Source organism: Dunckerocampus dactyliophorus, chromosome 2 (genome assembly GCF_027744805.1).
Source record: "Dunckerocampus dactyliophorus isolate RoL2022-P2 chromosome 2, RoL_Ddac_1.1, whole genome shotgun sequence".
Classification (NCBI taxonomy): domain Eukaryota; kingdom Metazoa; phylum Chordata; class Actinopteri; order Syngnathiformes; family Syngnathidae; genus Dunckerocampus; species Dunckerocampus dactyliophorus.
The window spans coordinates 38,732,358-38,751,671 of record NC_072820.1 but is presented as its reverse complement, the minus strand read 5'-3'; the positions used below and the strand labels follow the sequence as shown (position 1 = coordinate 38,751,671).

At 42.7% G+C, this 19,314-nt stretch overlaps 3 protein-coding genes across 7 annotated transcripts in view; 2 read left to right on the top strand and 1 right to left on the bottom strand.

The window, feature by feature from the left end:
- Window positions 1-4,964, top strand: part of baiap2l1a (BAR/IMD domain containing adaptor protein 2 like 1a) — a 35,720-nt gene extending 30,756 nt beyond the window's left edge. For all 3 annotated transcript variants that reach the window (XM_054768992.1, XM_054768991.1, XM_054768995.1), the window contains 2 exons: window positions 1,364-1,404; window positions 2,599-4,964. In XM_054768992.1, coding sequence (XP_054624967.1) covers window positions 1,364-1,404; window positions 2,599-2,671 — 114 coding nt within the window. In that variant the 3' untranslated portion in view covers window positions 2,672-4,964. The remainder of the gene's footprint in view (window positions 1-1,363; window positions 1,405-2,598) is intronic.
- A 1,058-nt stretch (window positions 4,965-6,022) lies between these two features.
- tecpr1a (tectonin beta-propeller repeat containing 1a) lies at window positions 6,023-17,131 on the top strand. 3 transcript variants are annotated; one of them, XM_054766471.1, is made up of 24 exons: window positions 6,023-6,227; window positions 6,981-7,219; window positions 7,316-7,498; window positions 7,570-7,692; window positions 7,781-7,900; window positions 7,968-8,142; window positions 8,217-8,317; window positions 8,548-8,649; window positions 8,746-8,888; window positions 9,037-9,572; window positions 9,662-9,807; window positions 10,009-10,164; window positions 10,243-10,392; window positions 10,555-10,712; window positions 10,803-11,033; window positions 11,132-11,228; window positions 11,318-11,397; window positions 11,491-11,547; window positions 11,759-11,933; window positions 12,021-12,156; window positions 12,290-12,382; window positions 15,476-15,582; window positions 15,807-15,926; window positions 16,151-17,127. In XM_054766471.1, exons 2-24 carry the CDS (start codon window positions 6,995-6,997, stop codon window positions 16,262-16,264), a joined length of 3,528 nt encoding a protein of 1,175 aa, XP_054622446.1. In that variant the 5' UTR covers window positions 6,023-6,227; window positions 6,981-6,994; the 3' UTR covers window positions 16,265-17,127. The 3 variants fall into 3 exon arrangements, with proteins under 3 accessions (XP_054622446.1, XP_054622447.1, XP_054622448.1); XM_054766472.1 differs by lacking the exons at window positions 6,023-6,227; window positions 6,981-7,219 and having other exon boundaries at window positions 7,362-7,498; window positions 7,644-7,692; window positions 16,151-17,131; XM_054766473.1 differs by lacking the exons at window positions 6,023-6,227; window positions 6,981-7,219 and having other exon boundaries at window positions 7,496-7,513; window positions 7,644-7,692; window positions 16,151-17,129.
- Window positions 14,707-19,106, bottom strand: bhlha15 (basic helix-loop-helix family, member a15). The gene is made up of 2 exons (XM_054766474.1): window positions 18,884-19,106; window positions 14,707-18,182 (listed from the first exon to the last, which is right to left on the bottom strand). Exon 2 carries the CDS (start codon window positions 18,126-18,128, stop codon window positions 17,568-17,570), a length of 561 nt encoding a protein of 186 aa, XP_054622449.1. The 5' UTR covers window positions 18,129-18,182; window positions 18,884-19,106; the 3' UTR covers window positions 14,707-17,567.
- Between the last annotated feature and the right edge of the window lie 208 nt (window positions 19,107-19,314).

The following is a 19,314-nucleotide window of genomic DNA, read 5'->3' as shown; positions in this document are numbered from 1 at the left end:
ATCAGGTAACAAAAAAGTGAAATTTGAGTATAGAAAATATCCAACAGACACAAATCAGGAGAACGGTCTCATTGCATAGTAAACAACCAAAGACGAATTCCAAATATCGTGGGGGTGGGGGGACACCTGGGTCCTTCTTGCTTGAAATGCAAAAATCAGGGAAAAGTCGTATATGTGCTCTACTGAAACCAACCACAGGTGCAACTGCTTGGCAAGCAAAAACTGAAGTAATTGCAAAAAAATGAAAACAATTTCAGCGCATTCAACAACCGAATATACAAGTAGATGCAGCTCAATAAATTTCAATATTGTGCAAAATGATTTGATTTCAAGAGTTCAATTCAGACATAGAGACCAGTTAAAGGCTCAGCAAGTTTTTACAGTTCATTTGCTACTTAGAGCGCGAACCAGTCGTTTACAATATTGAAGTTTTCACATTTTATTTGGGTTTTTTATTAGCTGCAAGCTATAATCATCAACATGATTAGTATTGTATTCAGTCTATTGAAGTTAACATTTGAATTGAACTAATGAAATAAATGTACTTTTCCAAGATATTGTAATTTATTGCGCTGCACCTGTAGGTTTTGCTGCCTGACAAGCATAATCAGGGGGAAATGTCCTTGCAATTCAGGAGGAGCTCCTGCCTGATAAACATATGATGTTGAAACAAATGAATCAATATGAGGACTGCAGCCTGGCAGTCAAGAATCTATGGGAAAGAGTAGACAATCAAACCAACCAAAATTCATTCTTTTAAGGGCTTTGTTTTGAGTTTTATGGCTGTTGTAATGCAGATTTTACAGCTTTTAATTCTGAGAAATGATTAGTTCTGCTATCTTGCTGCTACAGACTCCAAACATTACATGAAGTGACAATTCTTCTCAATACAGTCGGCATTTTAAAAATCAGTCTTGAAAACATGCCTCAGAGTTCCCCCAGGCACCAAAAGTGCGGTACTACTGCATCTTCACATGTCTAAGGTGAGCTGGTTAGACTATCACCATCATCTTCAGGCCAGACGAAATGAAGAGTGAGTGTGTGTGTGTGTGTGTGTGTGTGTGTGTGTGTGTGTGTGTGTGTGTGTGTTTGTGTTGTGTCATTCACACACCCGTCTAGATGAGCTAGATTCCAGACAAGCCGTGAGCTTGAAACATCAGTAGTTCTACATGCCAAAGCTCTACATTGCACCATCAGGCAGGGGGACAGATGATTATGAGTCATCTTATCCAACCAGTCTGGCAACACCGCCTTTACTTCACAGCTGGAGGGATTTGTGTGGATTTATGAAGGATCGTGTTGGTGCATTCTCTATGTCCTGCAGATCTTTTAAGGTTTTTCTTTGTTCTTTTTCTCACAACAGGTTTCTCTAGTCAATGGGACAGCAAAGGCTCCTTTTCTAGGGTGAGTTATGTAACACAACGAACATACAACCAGGAAGTTTGCCCATCATCCACAATCCCTATGTGAAACATGACCACATATTTCTTTCCTTTTTCTGTACATTCTAACGAGAGAAAACGAGTTAGCATGAGCCAGCTAACATTGCACATCATGGGAGGCACTAAAAAAGCCCTTAAAAAAACACCAACAGTGTTCCATTTACATAATTGAGCTGTATATTAACCACGCTACTGCGATATTGTTAGTGTAGAAGCTAACACGAAGAACTATATTTCTGGCGGAGTAACACAACCCCTCGCTAGAGGCCCCTCCTGACAGGTAACAGTAATTGTAATAGTTTTTGAAAAGTTAACGCTAGGATATAAATCATGCCTTGCACGTGTATTGTTGGAGGTTGTGGCAAAAGTACTGACTGGGAAACAAGAGCAAGCACATGAACAGCTACGAACAGGCAACTGATACCCAGCTGTTCCTCGCCATATACACAAAGCCTTTCCATCGATGGTAACACTGTATGCCACTCAGTGTAGCAGAAACACTCCATTTCTGTCAGCAGGGTTGGCCATCTCCACATTTACACCACCAAGTCATGTCGGTTCTGATTCCCTCTCCTCTCATCTGCTGTGATGTTTCACTTTTTCTTCTTGGCCGCTCAGCTTCTAAAACCTGTAGCACATCCTCTGTATAGTCAGGCTCAAAAAGATAAGGTTCTGGTTCCTCATTTGTCCAAAGGTAGTCTTCAACGTAGTCAGCGGCTCTCGCAAAGTCTGCCATGATTACTAATAGCAATCACGCACACTATGCTACTGGTGTTGACGGAAGTAGAGTTAGTTTCGTTCAGTGGACTCAATGCACCTAGGAAAGAAGTTCCGGTAATGTTTTAAATCATCAAAATACGGCAAGTATTACATGTTAGCGTCAACGTACCTGTTTATGCATGATCACAGCAGATATATAAAACAATAAAACATTGTTAGAGTTTTTTAGAGGGCTTCATTGTCAAAATAGGTGTTGTTTTCTCTTTTTAGAACGCACAGAAAAGGGAAACAAATATTTGTTCATGTTTCACATAAGGATAGTGGATGATGGGTAAATTATTTTTTTTAAGTGCAGTTTTCCATTAAAACAATTTGTCTAATAAAATATATCAACACTGAGAAATGAATTAGGATTTAAACCGTTTTCTTTCCACAGAGGAGGTAATCCCTTTGCGACCATCAAGCTGAGACCAACTGTCACAAATGACCGATCAGCACCGGTCATCTAACCACAGAACTGCAAGGTGTTGCCAAAACTGTGCCACAAGTGGACATCTCACCAGCTTGCGAAAGTCTATTAAAGGGATTTTAACATACAGTGGTGTGAAAAGTGATTGCCCCCTTCCTGATTTCTTTTTTTTTTTGTATGTTCGTCACACTTAAATGTTTCCGATAATCAAATAAATTGAAATATTAGTCATTGACAATACAACTGAACACAAAATGCAGTTTTTAAATGAAAGTTTTTATTATTAAGGGAGAAAAGCTTTTGGACCCCAGCGCTTCACAGTGAGAGCCATTATCCACAAATGGCGAAAACATGGACCAGTGGTGAACAGAAGTCACAAAAGACCCCACAAGAACATCCAAAGAACTGCAGGCCTCACTTGTGTCAGTCAAGGTCAGTGTTCATGACTGCACCATAAGAAAGATACTGGGCAAAAACGGCCTACATGTTGAACAAAAGAACATTAGGGCACGTCACAATTTTGCCAGAAAACATCTTGATGATCCCCAAGACCTTTGGCAAAATACTCTGTGGTCTGACGAGACAAAAGTTGAACTTTTTGGAAGGTGTGTGTCCCGTTACATCTGGCGTAAAAGCATTTCAGAAAAAGAACATCACACCAACAGTAAAATATGGTGGTGGTAGTATGATGGTCTGGTGCTGTTTTGCTCCTTTACAAACTGAAAGACTTGTTGTGATAAATGGAAGCATGAATTCTGCTGTCTACCAAAAAATCCTGAAGGAGAATGTCTGGCCATCTGTTTGTGACCTCAAGCTGAAACCAACTTGGGTTCTGCAGCAGGACAATGATCCAAAACACACCAGCAAGTCCACATTTGAATGGCTGAAGATAAACAAAATGAAGACTTTGGAGTGACCTGAATCCTATTGTGTTGCTTTGGCAAGACCTTAAAAAGGGAAAACCCTCTAATGTGGCTGAATGACAACAATTCCTCCACAGAGCTGTAAGAGACTCTTTGCAAGTTCTCGCTTGATTGCAATTGTTGCTGCTAAGTGTGGCCCAACCAGTTATTAGGTTTAGGGGGCAATCACTTTCTCACATAGGGCCATGTAGGTTTAAAAGGTCATTTAAAAACTGCATTTGGTGTTCAGTTGTTATGTCATTGAATAATATTTAAATTTGTTTGATGATCTGAAACATTTAAGTGTGACAAACAAATCAGGAAGGGGGCAAACACCTTTTCACACCACTGTAAGTGTATTTTACTGTGACACCATATGGACACATTATACAGTCCAAAACCCCATTTTTTGCAAATCCTTGTTATATAAAGTGTGCATCCAGTCTGTGTTCATGTCAAGTAATGCAAAATGTTTCTCATGATGAAAACGGTGAATTTTATCCACTTTTTAAAATACGTCATTCTAGCCCTTTCTCAGCCTACTGAAGTAAAATTGTAAAAATTCAAATACCGTACTGATTATCATCCAGATCCTCCAGCTATAGACATTTTATTCGAGATATCCATTATTGGTATGAACCAAATTTTGATCCAATCCAAATGTAGGAGAACTATGAGAAATATACTTAAGTCTGTTGTTTTATTATATGTAGATGAAAAAGGGGGGAGCATTAAAATCATTAAAAAATGACAAACTCCAACATGAAATAAAAGTATTTTTAGTATTGTTTGTGCTGCAGTTATTGCAGTGATAAAAACATATTTATACATCATTGTTTTGATCTGATCCTGACAAAAACAACCAGCTCAATTGTCTTCCTGACTTGCAGAAAAACAAAACGGTCTTTTTTTTTTCTTTTTTTTTTTGAGATGATGTGACAATGAAGGGAGTGTGCAGTGTTAATAAGAAGGGGTTGCCATTTGAGAAGCAGCGAAGATGTTTGTCACTGTCCAAATAATAAGGTTTTATATTTATAAGCCAGATGTTTGTAGAAGATATTTAAACACAATGTGTCCATTAGTGCTCATGCTGAGCTTGGTTTTAAGTTGACTGCCAGTACATTTTGATGAAGGGAATTTTTCCACTCCTTGTGATTTGGCTGTTGTTTTGCATAGACGTGTGCAATTTATGCAAAAATGTTAAATTGTTAAGATGTCGGGTCACTATTTTAACATATACAAAGTATATTTTCTGAGGACTTTTTTTGACATGTATTTTTTGCTTTACAGAATGTTTAATGTATGATGAAGTGATCATACTGACAGTTATTCCTCAGTGCCTCTTTCAGTGTACCTTGCCGTTGTAGTCAATGTAGCCTTTTTTCCTCAATAAAACATGAACGTGTACATATTTGATGTATCAGTCAGTGCCAGGTTCTTGTTTTAATTTCTGTAGCATGTAGTGACCAAAAAGATGGAATAATTTTAAAAACTGTTTACATGTAATTTTGCACTTCTCAGCCACCGTACCAAAGCCAGAACATTAAAGGAAAACTGCACTTTTAAACATTTTGCCCATCATCCACAATCCGTATGTCAGACATGAACACGTCTTTCTCTTTTCTATGTGTTCTAACAATATAAAAACAGATAAAAAGAGACCACTCATTACTATATGTAATACACCTAAGTCACATACAAAGACTGCAATTAAAACATCTCCAAAACCCTCCAACAGGTTTTATGCTGTAACCATCTATTGACAGGTACATTAATGATAACATGTAATATTTATAGTATTTTGCCATATTTTGGTCATTTTTGGAACTTCCTGGGCGCTTTGTTTTCACATAGCAACATAGAAATGAACGCCTACACCTAGCATTTTACAAGCTCAAACAAAAAACGCAGCAGTAGTAGCAGTAGCTCCAATATGTAGTGTTACCTTTTGGTGGAGGTCTTAGGCATTGTGAGCGCGGCGCTGACGAGCTGCGGGCGAGTGTGTGGTGAAGCTAGTCGCTTGCCGACTAATAGCTAGCTGGTGTGGTGTGGCAAGGTGTCTATACGCCAGGAACATTGTTAGATCGGCGTAACAAGTTAATAATAATCATAACAATGTCACTGTAGCTTGGTTAATATAGTTTTTTTCAGAAGGCTTTATAGGTGGAATAAGTGTTTCCCATTAGGTGCGTTCTTAGCTGCGTCTTTTTAGCTGTTTTTATATCTTTAGAACACACAGAAAGGAGAGACGTGTGTCTCACATTAGGATTGTGGATGATGGGCAAAATTTTAAAAAAGCTCCTTTAAGGCGCCAGCGCCATTCTGTCCCTGTCTTAAACATGAAGCAACAGTACCCTCTGCTGGATGCCATTGTCTCAGACACCCGCCGAAAGCAGCCAATGAGGATGGAGAAACTTACTGCCACTTCCTGAATAAAACACAGCGCTGTCACTGCTTTTAAACATCAAACAAGAGCACCCCCTGTTGGATACCAGCGTCTTAGACACCTGCCCCTAAACAGCCAATGAAAATGAAGAAACAAACCAGCACTTCCTGGTTTACAGTTTGGCAGTACCTGTCATTAATATCATCGTAACTGTGAACAACATGGATTAGGACTAATTTGTCTTTGCTGAGCGATAAAAGCGAACATTTCACCTGTGGCGGCAGACGGTTAATGAGTGGAAACTCGAGGTGGGTTTGTTTGGACGTGCTATTTGTAGAGAGATAAGCTTGTAATCCAAGCGGAGTGTTGTTGCTAGCGCTTAAAAGATGTTGTTGTTGCACATTTACAGTCTTTTCAATGTGTGGTAACGTAGCGACTCAACATATCACTCATTTTAATTAAGTTCCAGTGCTATACCTTCGTCATTGTTTTACCCAATTTTAAAGGACAAACCGATTACAATGTCACATACTCTCAGACCTGCTGAGCTGTTGGAGTTTAGCTATTACAGGTCAGTCCTATCTGCCATCCGTGAATATGCCAACAAGACATATATAGAGAAAAAATGATTTGATGAATGAAGGCAGCTGAAAAAAATGTCCTCAGTGTAAATAGTGGCTCCTGTATACGCACAGTAGAGACGACACATTGTATACACTTACTGGGCACTTCATTAGGTACACTTGCACAGTCTAATGACATCAAATGCAAGAGTTGTATCACAAAATTTGCTTTTATAAAGTAATTTTATAAAATGCTCTACCTCACTTATGGAGCATAATCAGGAACCCATAGTAGTAGAAACAGCACTGTAATCTATCATGATACAGTGCAATACTACAATACTGTAATAAACATTACAAGGGAGATTCAAACTTGGCTCGCCAGACTGTGATGCTGACATGCTAACCACGAGGCTACCACAAGTTTTGAGCAGGGAAAAAGAAGTATTTTTGTTCTTGCCTTGTTACATTAACATTCCGTTCATCCTTCCGCTAAAGTCCCAGCTGCAGTCATGCCCATCTCTCTGCTGTGGGCAGTGGATGTGCATGGCCGGGTCTACAGCCTGTCCACAGCAGGCCAGCAGTGGGAGCAATGTCATGACGCCCATATGGAGTTCAAGCGGGTGACAGCGGCTCAGCAGTGCTGCTGGGGCATCGCCTGCAACAACAAGATCTACCTGAACGTCCACGCTTCTGACGTGCCCATCCGCTTCCAAGAGGAGACCTACGAGAATCAAGTGGGTCTTTGCCGAACTCAGTAGACAACTTCTGAACTTTATTGCTTTGTTGATGCTTCTTCCTGATGTGTCAGCTCTCTCTGTCTGTCTTGTCAGCGGTGGAATCCAGTGGATGGTTTCTCTGAGCGCTTGTTGCCAAGCGACCGCTGGCAGTGGAGCGATGTCACGGGTCTGCAGCACCAACCTCCATCCAGTTTTCAGCTCCCTTCCAGCAGCTGGGAGTGGGAAGGTGACTGGTATGTGGATGAGAACTTTGAGGGGGAACCCACAGAGAAGGAGGTGAGTTTCTAACATGTAAGCGAATTTTTCCCCTCCTATTTTTTTTTTTTGATGATGGAGTTGTTCTGCAGGGATGGACTTACTCCATTGACTTTCCAGCAGTTTATACCAAAGACAAAAAGTGGAACTCTTGTGTCCGTCGCAGGCGCTGGCTCCGTCACAGGAAGTACAAAGCCATGGACTCCTGGGCTGAGGTGTGTCTTTATTGGTATGTGTGTACAGTATGCTTAAATGTTCAGAACGTTTCCTCACCCACATCACTATTTGTGTACAAACTGGCAGATCCACTCGCAAGAGACATCTCTCCCAGATCCTTTTAGTGACATCAGCTGCGGTGGATGGGAGATAAGCGAGGAACCCCAAGGCCGACTGTCGCTGTGGGCTGTGTCGTTACAGGGGAAGGTACAGCTTGTTATCAATAAAGGTTATAGGAGATATATAAAATAGGAGCTTTCTGTCTCCTCTTCAGGTGTGGTTCAGAGAGGAAATCTACTATAACAATCCTGAGGGTTCGTTGTGGTCTGACATGCCGCTTCCTGGGGAGGTGATCCAGATTAGCTGCGGACCTGGGGAGCTGGTGTGGGCGGTGCTGTGGGAGGGCCAGCTTATTGTCAGGGAGGGCATCAGTCGAGATTGTCCGCAAGGTACTGTTGCTCAGCAGTATGAGCTTTGTTTATTTGTTTGTTCTGAAACGGGGCTCTTGTCTTCTTCCACCCAGGTACCTCCTGGTCTGTTGTGGACTCTCCAAGTCCAGATGTAGGCGCCATGCATGTGGCTGTAGGAGTCAATGCAGTTTGGGCTTTGACCAAGGACAACAAAGTAAGTCAATGTTGAATTAACAAGACTGTGGATATGTCCTTCTCTTTTACTACCTTTCACATTTAAGCATGATTCAAATGCTGTAACCTGGTACTCAAAGTATAAAAACTATCACTTGGATAACTAATTAATATCAGTTGAATTACTTGAGTTTAATAGCTATGCAGAATTCAATTACATGCACATTACTTTCAAAGTTGACAGATTGAATTTGCATGCTGCTTTTCCAGGTGTGGTTCAGGCGTGGTGTGAACTCTCACAATCCCTGTGGCTCCGGTTGGATAAGCATGGTTGGAGAAATGATCATGATCAATGTTGGACTCAATGATCAGGTAAAAATGTCCACCACTCTCCTTGTCCAATACAACTGTTACACTCTTTCTTGCAGCACCTTTTTTTTAAAAAAAGATTTACTCTTGTGTGGCCAGGTGTGGGCCATCAGCAGCGAGGACCGGGCCGTGTACTTCCGTCAGGGTGTCACGACTAGTGAACTTAGTGGGAAGACCTGGAGGGCCATCACTGTTCTCCGAGATGGAGATCGATGTCATTCCAGTGCCAGCAGCCAACAGAGGTGGCAACGTGCATTTAGGCTAAATTTGAATAGATCACACTTTTTGTTTGCGTTATACTACTGTAGTTGGAATACAATATAAGCAATATTGTTTGCAAAAACAGACAACAAAGCTTAGATGATTCATTATTGCATTATGTCATGACAGTGCTGGATGTTACTTCAGTGAATCCCATCCACCATCTGCGGTGAGTGATGTGGAATCTGACACAGAGAAAGGATCCACAGATGAAGCGACCTGTTTCAGCGCCCACACTGAATCCTCTGACCAGCTGACTGACACCCCTAAATCCCACATCCCAAAAGTTACCAATGACAGCTTAAACTCTGAACTGGTTTGTGAGAGAGAACCAGCCTCTGCCGCTGTTCCACAAGCAGAGAGCATCCCAGAGGAAGGAGATATCAGGACTCTGCCTGACGATGGGGTTCAGACTGAAGCCCCCCTTAACCACCGGTGGAGTAATGTGGATCTGGAGGAGGCACAGAGCCAGCAGGCCCAGTTGTGCGCCGTGTCTGACTCCGCAGACACTTGCAGTCTGTCATCTGTGGCCACATACACCCTGGCCATGGAGGACCTGTATGGGGCAGATGAGCACCCTTTGTGGGCTTGGGTCAGTGGAGGAGGCTGCTCTGTGGAGAGCCACTCCCAACTCAGCTGGTTTCACAGCACCATGAACTCTTCATGTGCGTTACAAAAGAGAAATAATTTATCATGAATTATGTTTCTTTCATATATCTGTCATTGTTACATCCGCTGCCTTTATTTTTTCCAGTGTTGGCCCAGTCCATACAATCAATGAGCCTGTCTGTCACTCCAGCCCAGATGGCAGCCTGGCGGAAACAAATCTTTGAACAACTCAGTGAGAGAACAAAGAGAGAAATGGATGACTTCAGACATTATGAACAAGCCATAGAGCAGGTGAGTGCGGGTGAATTCTACATGCACAATATAAAAGATTCATAGGTATAAAAATACAATACTTTTTGTATAGGCTCTCATACATTGTGCAAGTGTACTTAATGAAGTGGCCCTGACTTTCTATGCAATATTGCTTTCTTCTTCAACCTTTCCTCCCTCCTTCATTCTTCCATATGCCTGTATTGCTTACTTCCATTAAAGTGTGTGTGGGTGAAGAAGGGCACCATGCAGTGGTGGAGAGACTGGAAGCCACACAAGTGGGTAGACGTTCATTTCGCCCTGGAGCAGTTCTCAGGACCGGATGGCAACAAGGATGGAATCCTTTTCGTGTATTATAACTACTATGAGGAGAAGAAGGTGAGAAGGCAGAATTTATGTGGTGTAAACATATTTAAGCAGCTCCATGGTTAACCCTGTCCTCTGGTTACTCTCCAGTACCTGCATGCCTTTATCAACGAGGTAACAATTCTGGTGCCTGTGCTTAATGACGCCAAACACACGTTTGCCATCTACACACCTGAGCGGATCAAAAAGAGGTGGCCCATTCGAGTGGCAGCTGCAACAGAGCAGGAGATGCATGACTGGGTAAGGAGAGAGTAGCAAATATACAGTTGTTGTCCGCAACATTAAGAACACTTGCACCACCATCCTACAACTACATTATAATCAGCATTTAATTTATGTTTCATTAGGCCGTGCATGTAAATATTGATCTCTTTCTATCTGGTTTAATCTCCCTGCCTCTAGCTAGCACTGTTGAATGTGTCATGCTGTGACTCCAGAGGCATCCAAGGTCCTCCTTCCAAACAGGCCATCTGGTCCATCACCTGTAAAGGGGACATCTTTGTCAGCGAGCCATCCCCCAGCCTTGAGGCCATGCCGTACCCCACAGCCTGCGACCAGATGTAAAGATGAACAGTGCAAAAAACATTTGATACACTTCTTCCTTAAATCATTTCTTATAGCTTATATTAGAACTTTGTTCCGTTGGGCAGGTTCTGGCGTCAGGTTGGTGGACACCTGCGTATCGTGGAGTGTAACAGCATTGGTATTGTGTGGGGAATCGGTTACGACCACACTGCCTGGGTCTGCGTAAGAGGCTATGGCGGAGCTTTCTTCCAGGGTCTCACAACTAGTAATGACAACATTTACACACAGACTGATGTCAAAAGCGTCTACATCTTTGAGAACCAGAGGTGGAACCCTGTCACAGGCTACACCAACAGGTAGAGCGCATTATTTTTACAGACCCCAGCCATGACAGAATGAATATTTGGTGTTAATGCCTACTTGGCCACTCGTGTTGCTTTTAAATGTCTTAAAGAGGTCTCCCGACTGACCGCTATATGTGGAGTGATGCCTCCGGACTGCATGAGTGCACAAAAACTAACACCAAGCCCCCATCCCCTCAGTGGACATGGGTACACATACACTTATTATGTCTAAATTAAACCTGTCATGGTTTTGCATTGCGCAGCACTGTTTGATCTCCCTGATTGGCTGTCTTCAGGCATCTGACTGGACTATCGACTACAGCATCAGTGGCGGGACGGACCGCGAGGGCTGGCAGTATGCTGCAGATTTTCCAGCGTGGGTTTCACATGCCGACTGTTGAATCCACCTTCTCAGATGAGCCCCTTAGTGACAGACAGTGACTTCAATGTGTCTGATTTCTGTATGCAGGTCATACCATGGCCATAAAACCATGAAGGACTTTGTGCGACGCAGGCGATGGGCCAGGTACACTTTAAAAACACGCTTATAAACTATAACATTTATGAAGTAGTGGACAGTGTAGTTTATATTTAATGTCACAACAATTACAGATAATGATCATGATGCATGTTGCATATATTGTGCATACTGAATATAACATAATGAATGCAATCATATTTGTTATGCTTTTTAAGTATTATTACTTGAAATTGTGCAATTTGTTTTTCTTGAACAGGAAGTGCAAACTGACCACCACAGGTCCTTGGCAGGAAGTCCCACCCATCACACTGAGCGACGTGACCATTCTACCGTGCGCCACCCACAGCAGTGTGGCTGTGGTTCCTGTATGGGCCATCAGCAACAAGGGAGACGTGCTCTGCCGACTGGGAGTCACAACACTCACTCCTGCTGTGAGTCACAACAGCTTTTGTAGAACCACATTCTTATCTAAAGCTCTTGACAGGCATTCAATTTAACATCATGCTTTTCTACTTTAGGGAACATCATGGCTTCACGTGGGGACCGACCAGCCTTTCAAATCTATCTCCATTGGGGCTGCAAGCCAAGTTTGGGCCATCGCCAAAGATGGCTCTACTTTCTTCAGGGGGTCTGTGTCTCCTGAGACCCCTGCAGGTCCATGGACATGATATTTTCATGATTAAAGCCTTAATACTTAAAAGATACAGCATATAATGGGAAAATGACAACATATCATGGGCAGATTTTTATTGTGAATTTATAACTTGTGTAACGTCTGCCTCTGCAGGCGAGTGCTGGTACCACATCCCTTCACCAAGTAAACAGAAGCTGAAGCAGGTGTCTGTTGGAAGGACATCCGTCTACACTGTCGATGACAATGGTGAGGAACTTGCATAACACAGTCAAGGCTGCATACTCCATTTGATTGTTTATTATCTTGTTTTTGTCCTTTGTTGTTTTATCTGTATCATTTGCTGTGTGCTTGGGTTTTTATACAGGTGCATATAAATTAAATTTATTATTATCATTATCATTATTATTAGTCGTCCCTCGCTACATCACTCCCTCACTGTATTGTGGTTTTCAAACGTTAATTAATAATTAACGCTGTTTCGTGGTTGACTATGACCTATTATTTCTCTCACTTATATGCGAGAACAACGCTAAAAACCCACAGCATTTCAGTATGTGGAATCAAATTATGGAACGGATTGAGTAAGGACTTCCCGATCTCCAGACTGTGACTGTTTGGCCAACATGCTAACCACTAAATCATATGCATTATCAAATAAATTAAAACCATTACCATTAACATATTATTAGTAAAAAAAAAAAATGCATATTTAAGCAAATTATACATATTTTTTGCCCAAATTAAGCGTTTTCAAGCATAAAAATGGCTAAATGAACTAAAATACAAATACTGTACAGTATAAGCCATTAAGACCACCAATGTGTGGATGTAGTATTTTACATTGGTCACTAGATGTCAGTAATTGTTCGGTGAGACCACCACCAAAGCAACAGCTACGCGCTCGTTCGACTGCATTTTTCATGGGCACCGCTGAGGACTACAAAAAGGCCAGATATGACCTGAGGAGGTCCATACGAGAGGTCAAAAGGCAGTACAGACAAAAGCTGGAGGGCTACTATTCCACCTCAGACCCTCGGCGCATGTGGGCGGGGCTCCAGCACATTACAGACTATCGGCAGCGGAGTAGCGTAGCCACATCAGGCCAAACCACACTTCCAGATGAGCTGAATGAGTTCTATGCCCGCTTTGACACCCAAAATCCTGATGAGCAGAGAGAGTGGCTGGACTTGGGGAGCACACGGGACTCACCTCTCATGGTGACATCAGCTGATGTTTTCAGGGTTCTGAACAAAACAAACCCACGAAAAGCAGCAGGCCCAGACAACATCTCAGGCCGGCACTTCGGCTTTGCTCATCAGCACTAGCTGATGTGCTTGCTGACATATTTAACCTGTCGCTTGCACAAGCATCTGTACCGACCTGCTTTAAGTCCACCACCATAGTGCCCGTACCCAAGAAGAGCAACGTGACCTGCTTGAATGACTATCGCCCTATAGCACTCACTCCAATTGTAATGAAGTGCTTTGAAAGAATAGTCATGACCCACATCAAAAAGAGCATCTCGGCAACTGTGGACCCTCTACAGTTTGCATATCGCCAGAGCCGGTCCACGGATGATGCAGTCAACACTGCCATCCACCTTTCGCACCTACAGGGCCAGGACACACATGTCAGAATGCTATTTATAGACTATAGCTCTGCATTTAACACAGTCAGCCCCCACAAACTCACAAATAAGCTCCTCACACTTGGCCTGTCAGCCTCCCTCTGTAACTGGGTGTTTAACTTTCGAACAGGCAGGCCCCAGTCAGTCAGAGTTCACAATCGCACATCCAGCTCAAGAATTTTGAGCACTGGGACCCCACAGGGGTGTGTGCTGAGTCCGCTCCTCTACACGCTCTTCACCTACGATTGCGTGGCCTCCCAGAACAACACCAGCATCATTAAATTTGCGGATGACACTACAGTCATCGGACTGATCACTGGTGGTGTTGAAACATCATACAGAAGAGAGGTGGCGGACCTCATAGCTTGGTGTCGTGATAACAATCTCCTTCTCAATACAGATAAGACTAAAGAGATGATCATCGACCCAAGAACAAGGGAAAAGGAGCCGCATAGACCCCTGTTTATTGATGAGACTGAGGTGGAGAGGGTGAAAACCTTCAAGTTCCTTGGCACACACATCAGCGAGGACCTCACCTGGTCTCACAACACCCAACAAATTATGAAGAAGTCCCAAAGGAGACTGTACTTCCTGAGAAGACTGAGGAAATTTGGCATGCCCACCACAATCCTGAGTTGCTTCTACAGATGCACCATCGAAAGTGTCCTTACCGCCGCCATCACTGTTTGGTACGGTAACTGTACAACACGTGATAGGAAGGCACTCCAGCGGGTGATCAAGACCTCACAGAGCATTGTTGGGGCAGCCCTCCCCTCACTGCAAGACATTTATAAATCTAGAGTCCTACGCAGAACACACAACCTCATGAAGGACAGCACACATCCACAACACTCATTATTCACACTCCTACCGTCAGGCAGACGCTACAGGAGTTTGAAGTCCAGGACCACAAGGCTGGCAAACAGCTTTTACCCACAGGCCATCAGGCTTCTCAACGAAGCACTCACACACACCGCACGCAACATACGCACACACTCGTAGTACTTTTATTTATTTATTTATTTGTATTATTTATTTGTATTAATGTCTCTTCTGTTGTTGTTGCTTAATTTATTGGTATTTATGTTTCTTATGTTCTTATTTTTTTCTTGTGTTTTCTTTCTTTTCTTGGGAGAATCAACAGAATAAGAATTTCATTGCATAGTATAACTGCCTGTTTTACTATGCATATGACAATAAAACTCTTGAATCTTGAATTTTGAACAGACAGGGTTTTATTGCAGGTTTAAATTATCTGACAACAGGCACAATAATATTAATAACATAACAATAATAATCCTGATCATAATAGTAACATGGATTCTGTTGGGGCCATAGCCCACAACAAGCTAAAACTCAACTCTTGAACCCCCAACGTCACTTCCTCTCCGGCATTGATTCTGCTCCCCTACAAGGTAAACTGTCTTAAATCTGCTATACTGGGTAATACGAACGTAAAGGTGACTACATGGTTGTTATTTCATGTCTAGATGGCTCTAATAATGTTAAAAGATCGTAAACCGTTTTTTTATGCGATAAATACGAAATCATTCCATTTACAAAGAACAATTCCTATTTCGCGGAAATTCACTTATCACGGTCGAGTCTGGAACCAATTAACCGCGATAAACGAGCAATTACTGTAGTTACTTGCCTCAGTCATGTCTATTTTCATACTATTTCTAACCATGTTTGTAATGTTTTCTGTTCAGGTAACTTATGGTACCGGAAGGGTTTGACTCCCAGCTACCCTCAGGGCTCCTCGTGGGAGTTTGTATCTAATAATGTGCGCAAAGTTTCTGTTGGGCCTATGGATCAGGTTAGTGCCAGCATACCAGGACTGTCTCTTGGTTAACATCCACAATAATGAAAATACACAGTTGTTGAATGAATACTTCTCTTATCGTATCAGTCAAACAACGACACATTATGTTTGTAAAGGCAGGTGCCATCTTCCCTTGTAATATGAACATAACTGGTGCTGATTCAAAAGTATGACTGAAACCATGTGTTGTGTGGAAGCTGATTGTGGTGTGGGTTTAGGTGTGGATCATAGCAGACAAGGTGCAAGGCAGTCACAGCCTGAGTCGTGGGACAGTGTGCCATCGACTTGGAATCCATCCCATGGATCCCAAAGGGCAGTCATGGGATTATGGAATTGGGGTAAGGAACGACTGGAGTGTAGACACAAGGCATTCCCCCACTCACAAAAGCCGAGAGTACATAAAAATACACTACTACTACTGCTACTCCATGTGACTTAATGAACCCAGTTAAAATCATTACAATTACTTACTTTAAGTAATTACTTACAATTCAGAATAGTGAGATTTTTAGCAATTATTTTTGCATACATTAAGTAATATTATGGTCCTCTTGCCATCTAGGGTGGGTGGGACCACATCACTGCTCGAGGGAATGCCATGGAGCCGCCCCGAATCTGTCTCCCTTCCCTAGACGGCCCACTTGCTCAGACCCCTGAGGATCCCCCAATCTGTTAGTAACACAGATGTTTAGAGTCATACCAACCTTTCATTGCCTTTATAGAACATTTTACTGTTGCATTCCTTGGAAACTTAACGTCTGTATGACTTTCAATGGTATGATTTACGTTGCATCAAGATGTGTATAGTATTCAGTTCCATTTTTGTTGCTATATCGTGTATAGTTACTGTTTGCTCACCTGTTGTCCAAATGTGGCTGCTGCACCAGAAGCAGCTACCAAGTCTTTGTGGGAAATTTTAAAAGTTAAGACAAATACCCTTAAGCGCAGCGCTCAATAAACTGTGGATTTTAATTGTGTAAAGAGTGAAATGAAGTACCAGGATTAATATTACTAATTACACGCATCTACTCGGGTGGGTCATTTCACACCTGCCATGAGTTCAATACTACACACAATTCCTGCATTGATCTGGTGGCTACTTCTTACGTCGACAAGCTGATGTCTGATTATTTTTAGACATTATTATGACCACTTTTTATCTTAATTGTCTCTGGAGTATGTGCAATGCTAAGGGGAAACTCCATTCTCAGAACTGGTCTAAAAAATATTTTTGTTGTAAAATTGTAGCCCTATGTAGCATGTTGACTGCTAACATTTCACACTCAATTGAAAATAATACGTAGAAATTATATGTGGGCATGTATTGCTTTCTGTGAATGAGGAATTTATGGTCTGTTACTGTGTTGAAGTGACATCTTTATGTCACACATGTGGTGCACAATCCAATACCAGTCAATAAATATATGTTTATTGATAGCGCATCTTCAGTATAATGTCCTGCCTCAGGACATTACAAATAACCTAACTCTTGAAACAACATCTTTGCAGACAAGTCAGACAAGTCATTTGTGTTCTCAGCGGGATGGGAGATCATCCTCATCGTGAGCAAATGAGCAAACACATGTACATTTAAATGTCTGTGTTCCCTTTCTGCATCCAACAGTTGTGACTGAAGGCTATGCTCAGCAATTTTTTTTTCAACCGACGCAAAAGATCACATAATTACAAAACAGGGGAGAGGAAGAATTCCCAGCTTCCGAACCAAGAAGTTAAAAATTAACAGGACAGTCCAAACATTTAGCCCTTTCAAATGAAGTTCATCCTTCATACTGCCTGTTGCATGAAGAGCAGCCCACTTGCTGTGTTCAAGTGCTGCAGTAAAGTCAACTGGGTTCCTCACCAGTACACCTCCTTCCTGACTGGATCCCACAGCAGTGCACCTGCAGGAACAAGATATCATTTGGCCCCTAAAAGTCCACGCTAATCTCCCGCTGCCTGGAGACCAGCTTCCTCATCTGCTAGCTGCGCTGGCTGAAGCTGTGCACGTGGGTGAGGTACTGTGTGAGACCCTCCTCACCTTCCTCTTCCAGGTGTTGCTGGTAGCACTGGAGCAGCTTGGCGGCACTGGCCTCCGATGGGACCTCGCCAGCAGGTAGGCAGGCCCCCGACATGTCCAGGATGATGGAGGTCAAGGCCTTGATGTAGTTCTTTGCCAGCGTCAGTGTCTCAATCTTGGACAGCTTTTTGTCCGTCTTCACGTGTGGGATGGCCTCGCGTAATGCTTGGAAGGCGTTGTTGAGTTTGTGCATGCGCTGGCGTTCCCGCTCGTTGCTCTCCAGACGTCGGATGCTGCGCTCCTTTGTGGTGGAGCTGTGCTGCCGGCGCCGGCGACCTCCCCTGGGTCCTCCTTGCCGCTTGCCCTCCCGGCTCCTCAAGGAACCTCTCCAGGAGCAGCCAATCCGCATGGACGCCTCGGATCCCTCCTGCTCACTAGAGCCAGGTTCCGGTTCCGTGTCTGGTTCAAGTTCTGGCTCTGGGTCAGACCAGGATGATTTCACAGCTTTTCCTTTGGACTTCATCCTGCTTCCTGCTTCTTTACCAGGTTCTCCAAAGATGTCACAGCTTCAGTGGGCCTACAAGGTTATGAGAAGATGTCATGGTGCCCCACGTCATGTCATGTCATGTCAAATAGACGGACGGTATGGTTTCCAGACCCAAAGAAAATACAAGTACAGAATGTCCCCAAACTGTCCCAGTACAATTAAGGGGAGTGACACGCTATTGTACCGCTGAAGGTGCAATAATGTACTTTGTTCAGAAAGAGTAATATTTAAGTAGTAAACATGTAGGGAGAAGCAGGCTTCTTTCATCTTAAACGTATTTACATATTACCTCTGTAAATGCTTCATCATAGCGTTAATGTATACCTTTCCCAGGGCCAATAAGATAAGGGCCAACATGTTCCCCAGTGACACACTCTATAGGTGAAAAAGGTTCCCTTTCCAATTCAAACAGCCTTGCATCCTGTTTATATCTAATCAGTCTTTTGCAGTGTGAAAACTCCATGATGTTGGCCTGTGAATGCACGCCTGGCTTATCCTCTCCTGCTCCTGAGATAGTGTGTCCATTTCAAGGTTAGACACACAAAAGCACATGTCTAATTCACCCTATTGCTCTATTGATTGTAATTGTGGAATATATTTGCTCAGGTTTTAAGTTCATTTAAACTCACAAACCCCTTAATAACTGTCTCTTTAAGGCTGCTGTCTTCTTATAATAATGCATTAAAAAGGAAATAGTAAAGAAAGAAAGAAAGCACACATGAGTGCCTTACCTTTAATTCAACTTTATGTTGACAGAGAAAGCGTGGCCTTGCAGTCGTCATCATAAGTGGATGAGGAGAGTGTGGAGAAGACAGTAGCTGTGCATGGTGGCCATACCGCGGACACACGCACACACGCGCAGATGTCAGTGTCACATGTGTGAGACCTGAAGCAGGGTGATGTACACGTCGCGCTCCTCAGCCAATCAGTGAGTAGTTCACAAACACAAACCCCACCCCCCTGTACACATGCTCTGACTGGCCGTGCGAGCTCCTGCGGCAGCAGGCTTATTGTGAAAGAAGACTACTTTTAACATTTTTCTTCTGTAGAAACAAATAATATATACTTATAATTTATTTCCTTTTTTATTATTTTTATTTAGTACTGTATGATACACACGTGCACATTCAGGACCAAAGAGACATAAATAATAGGGGAAAGG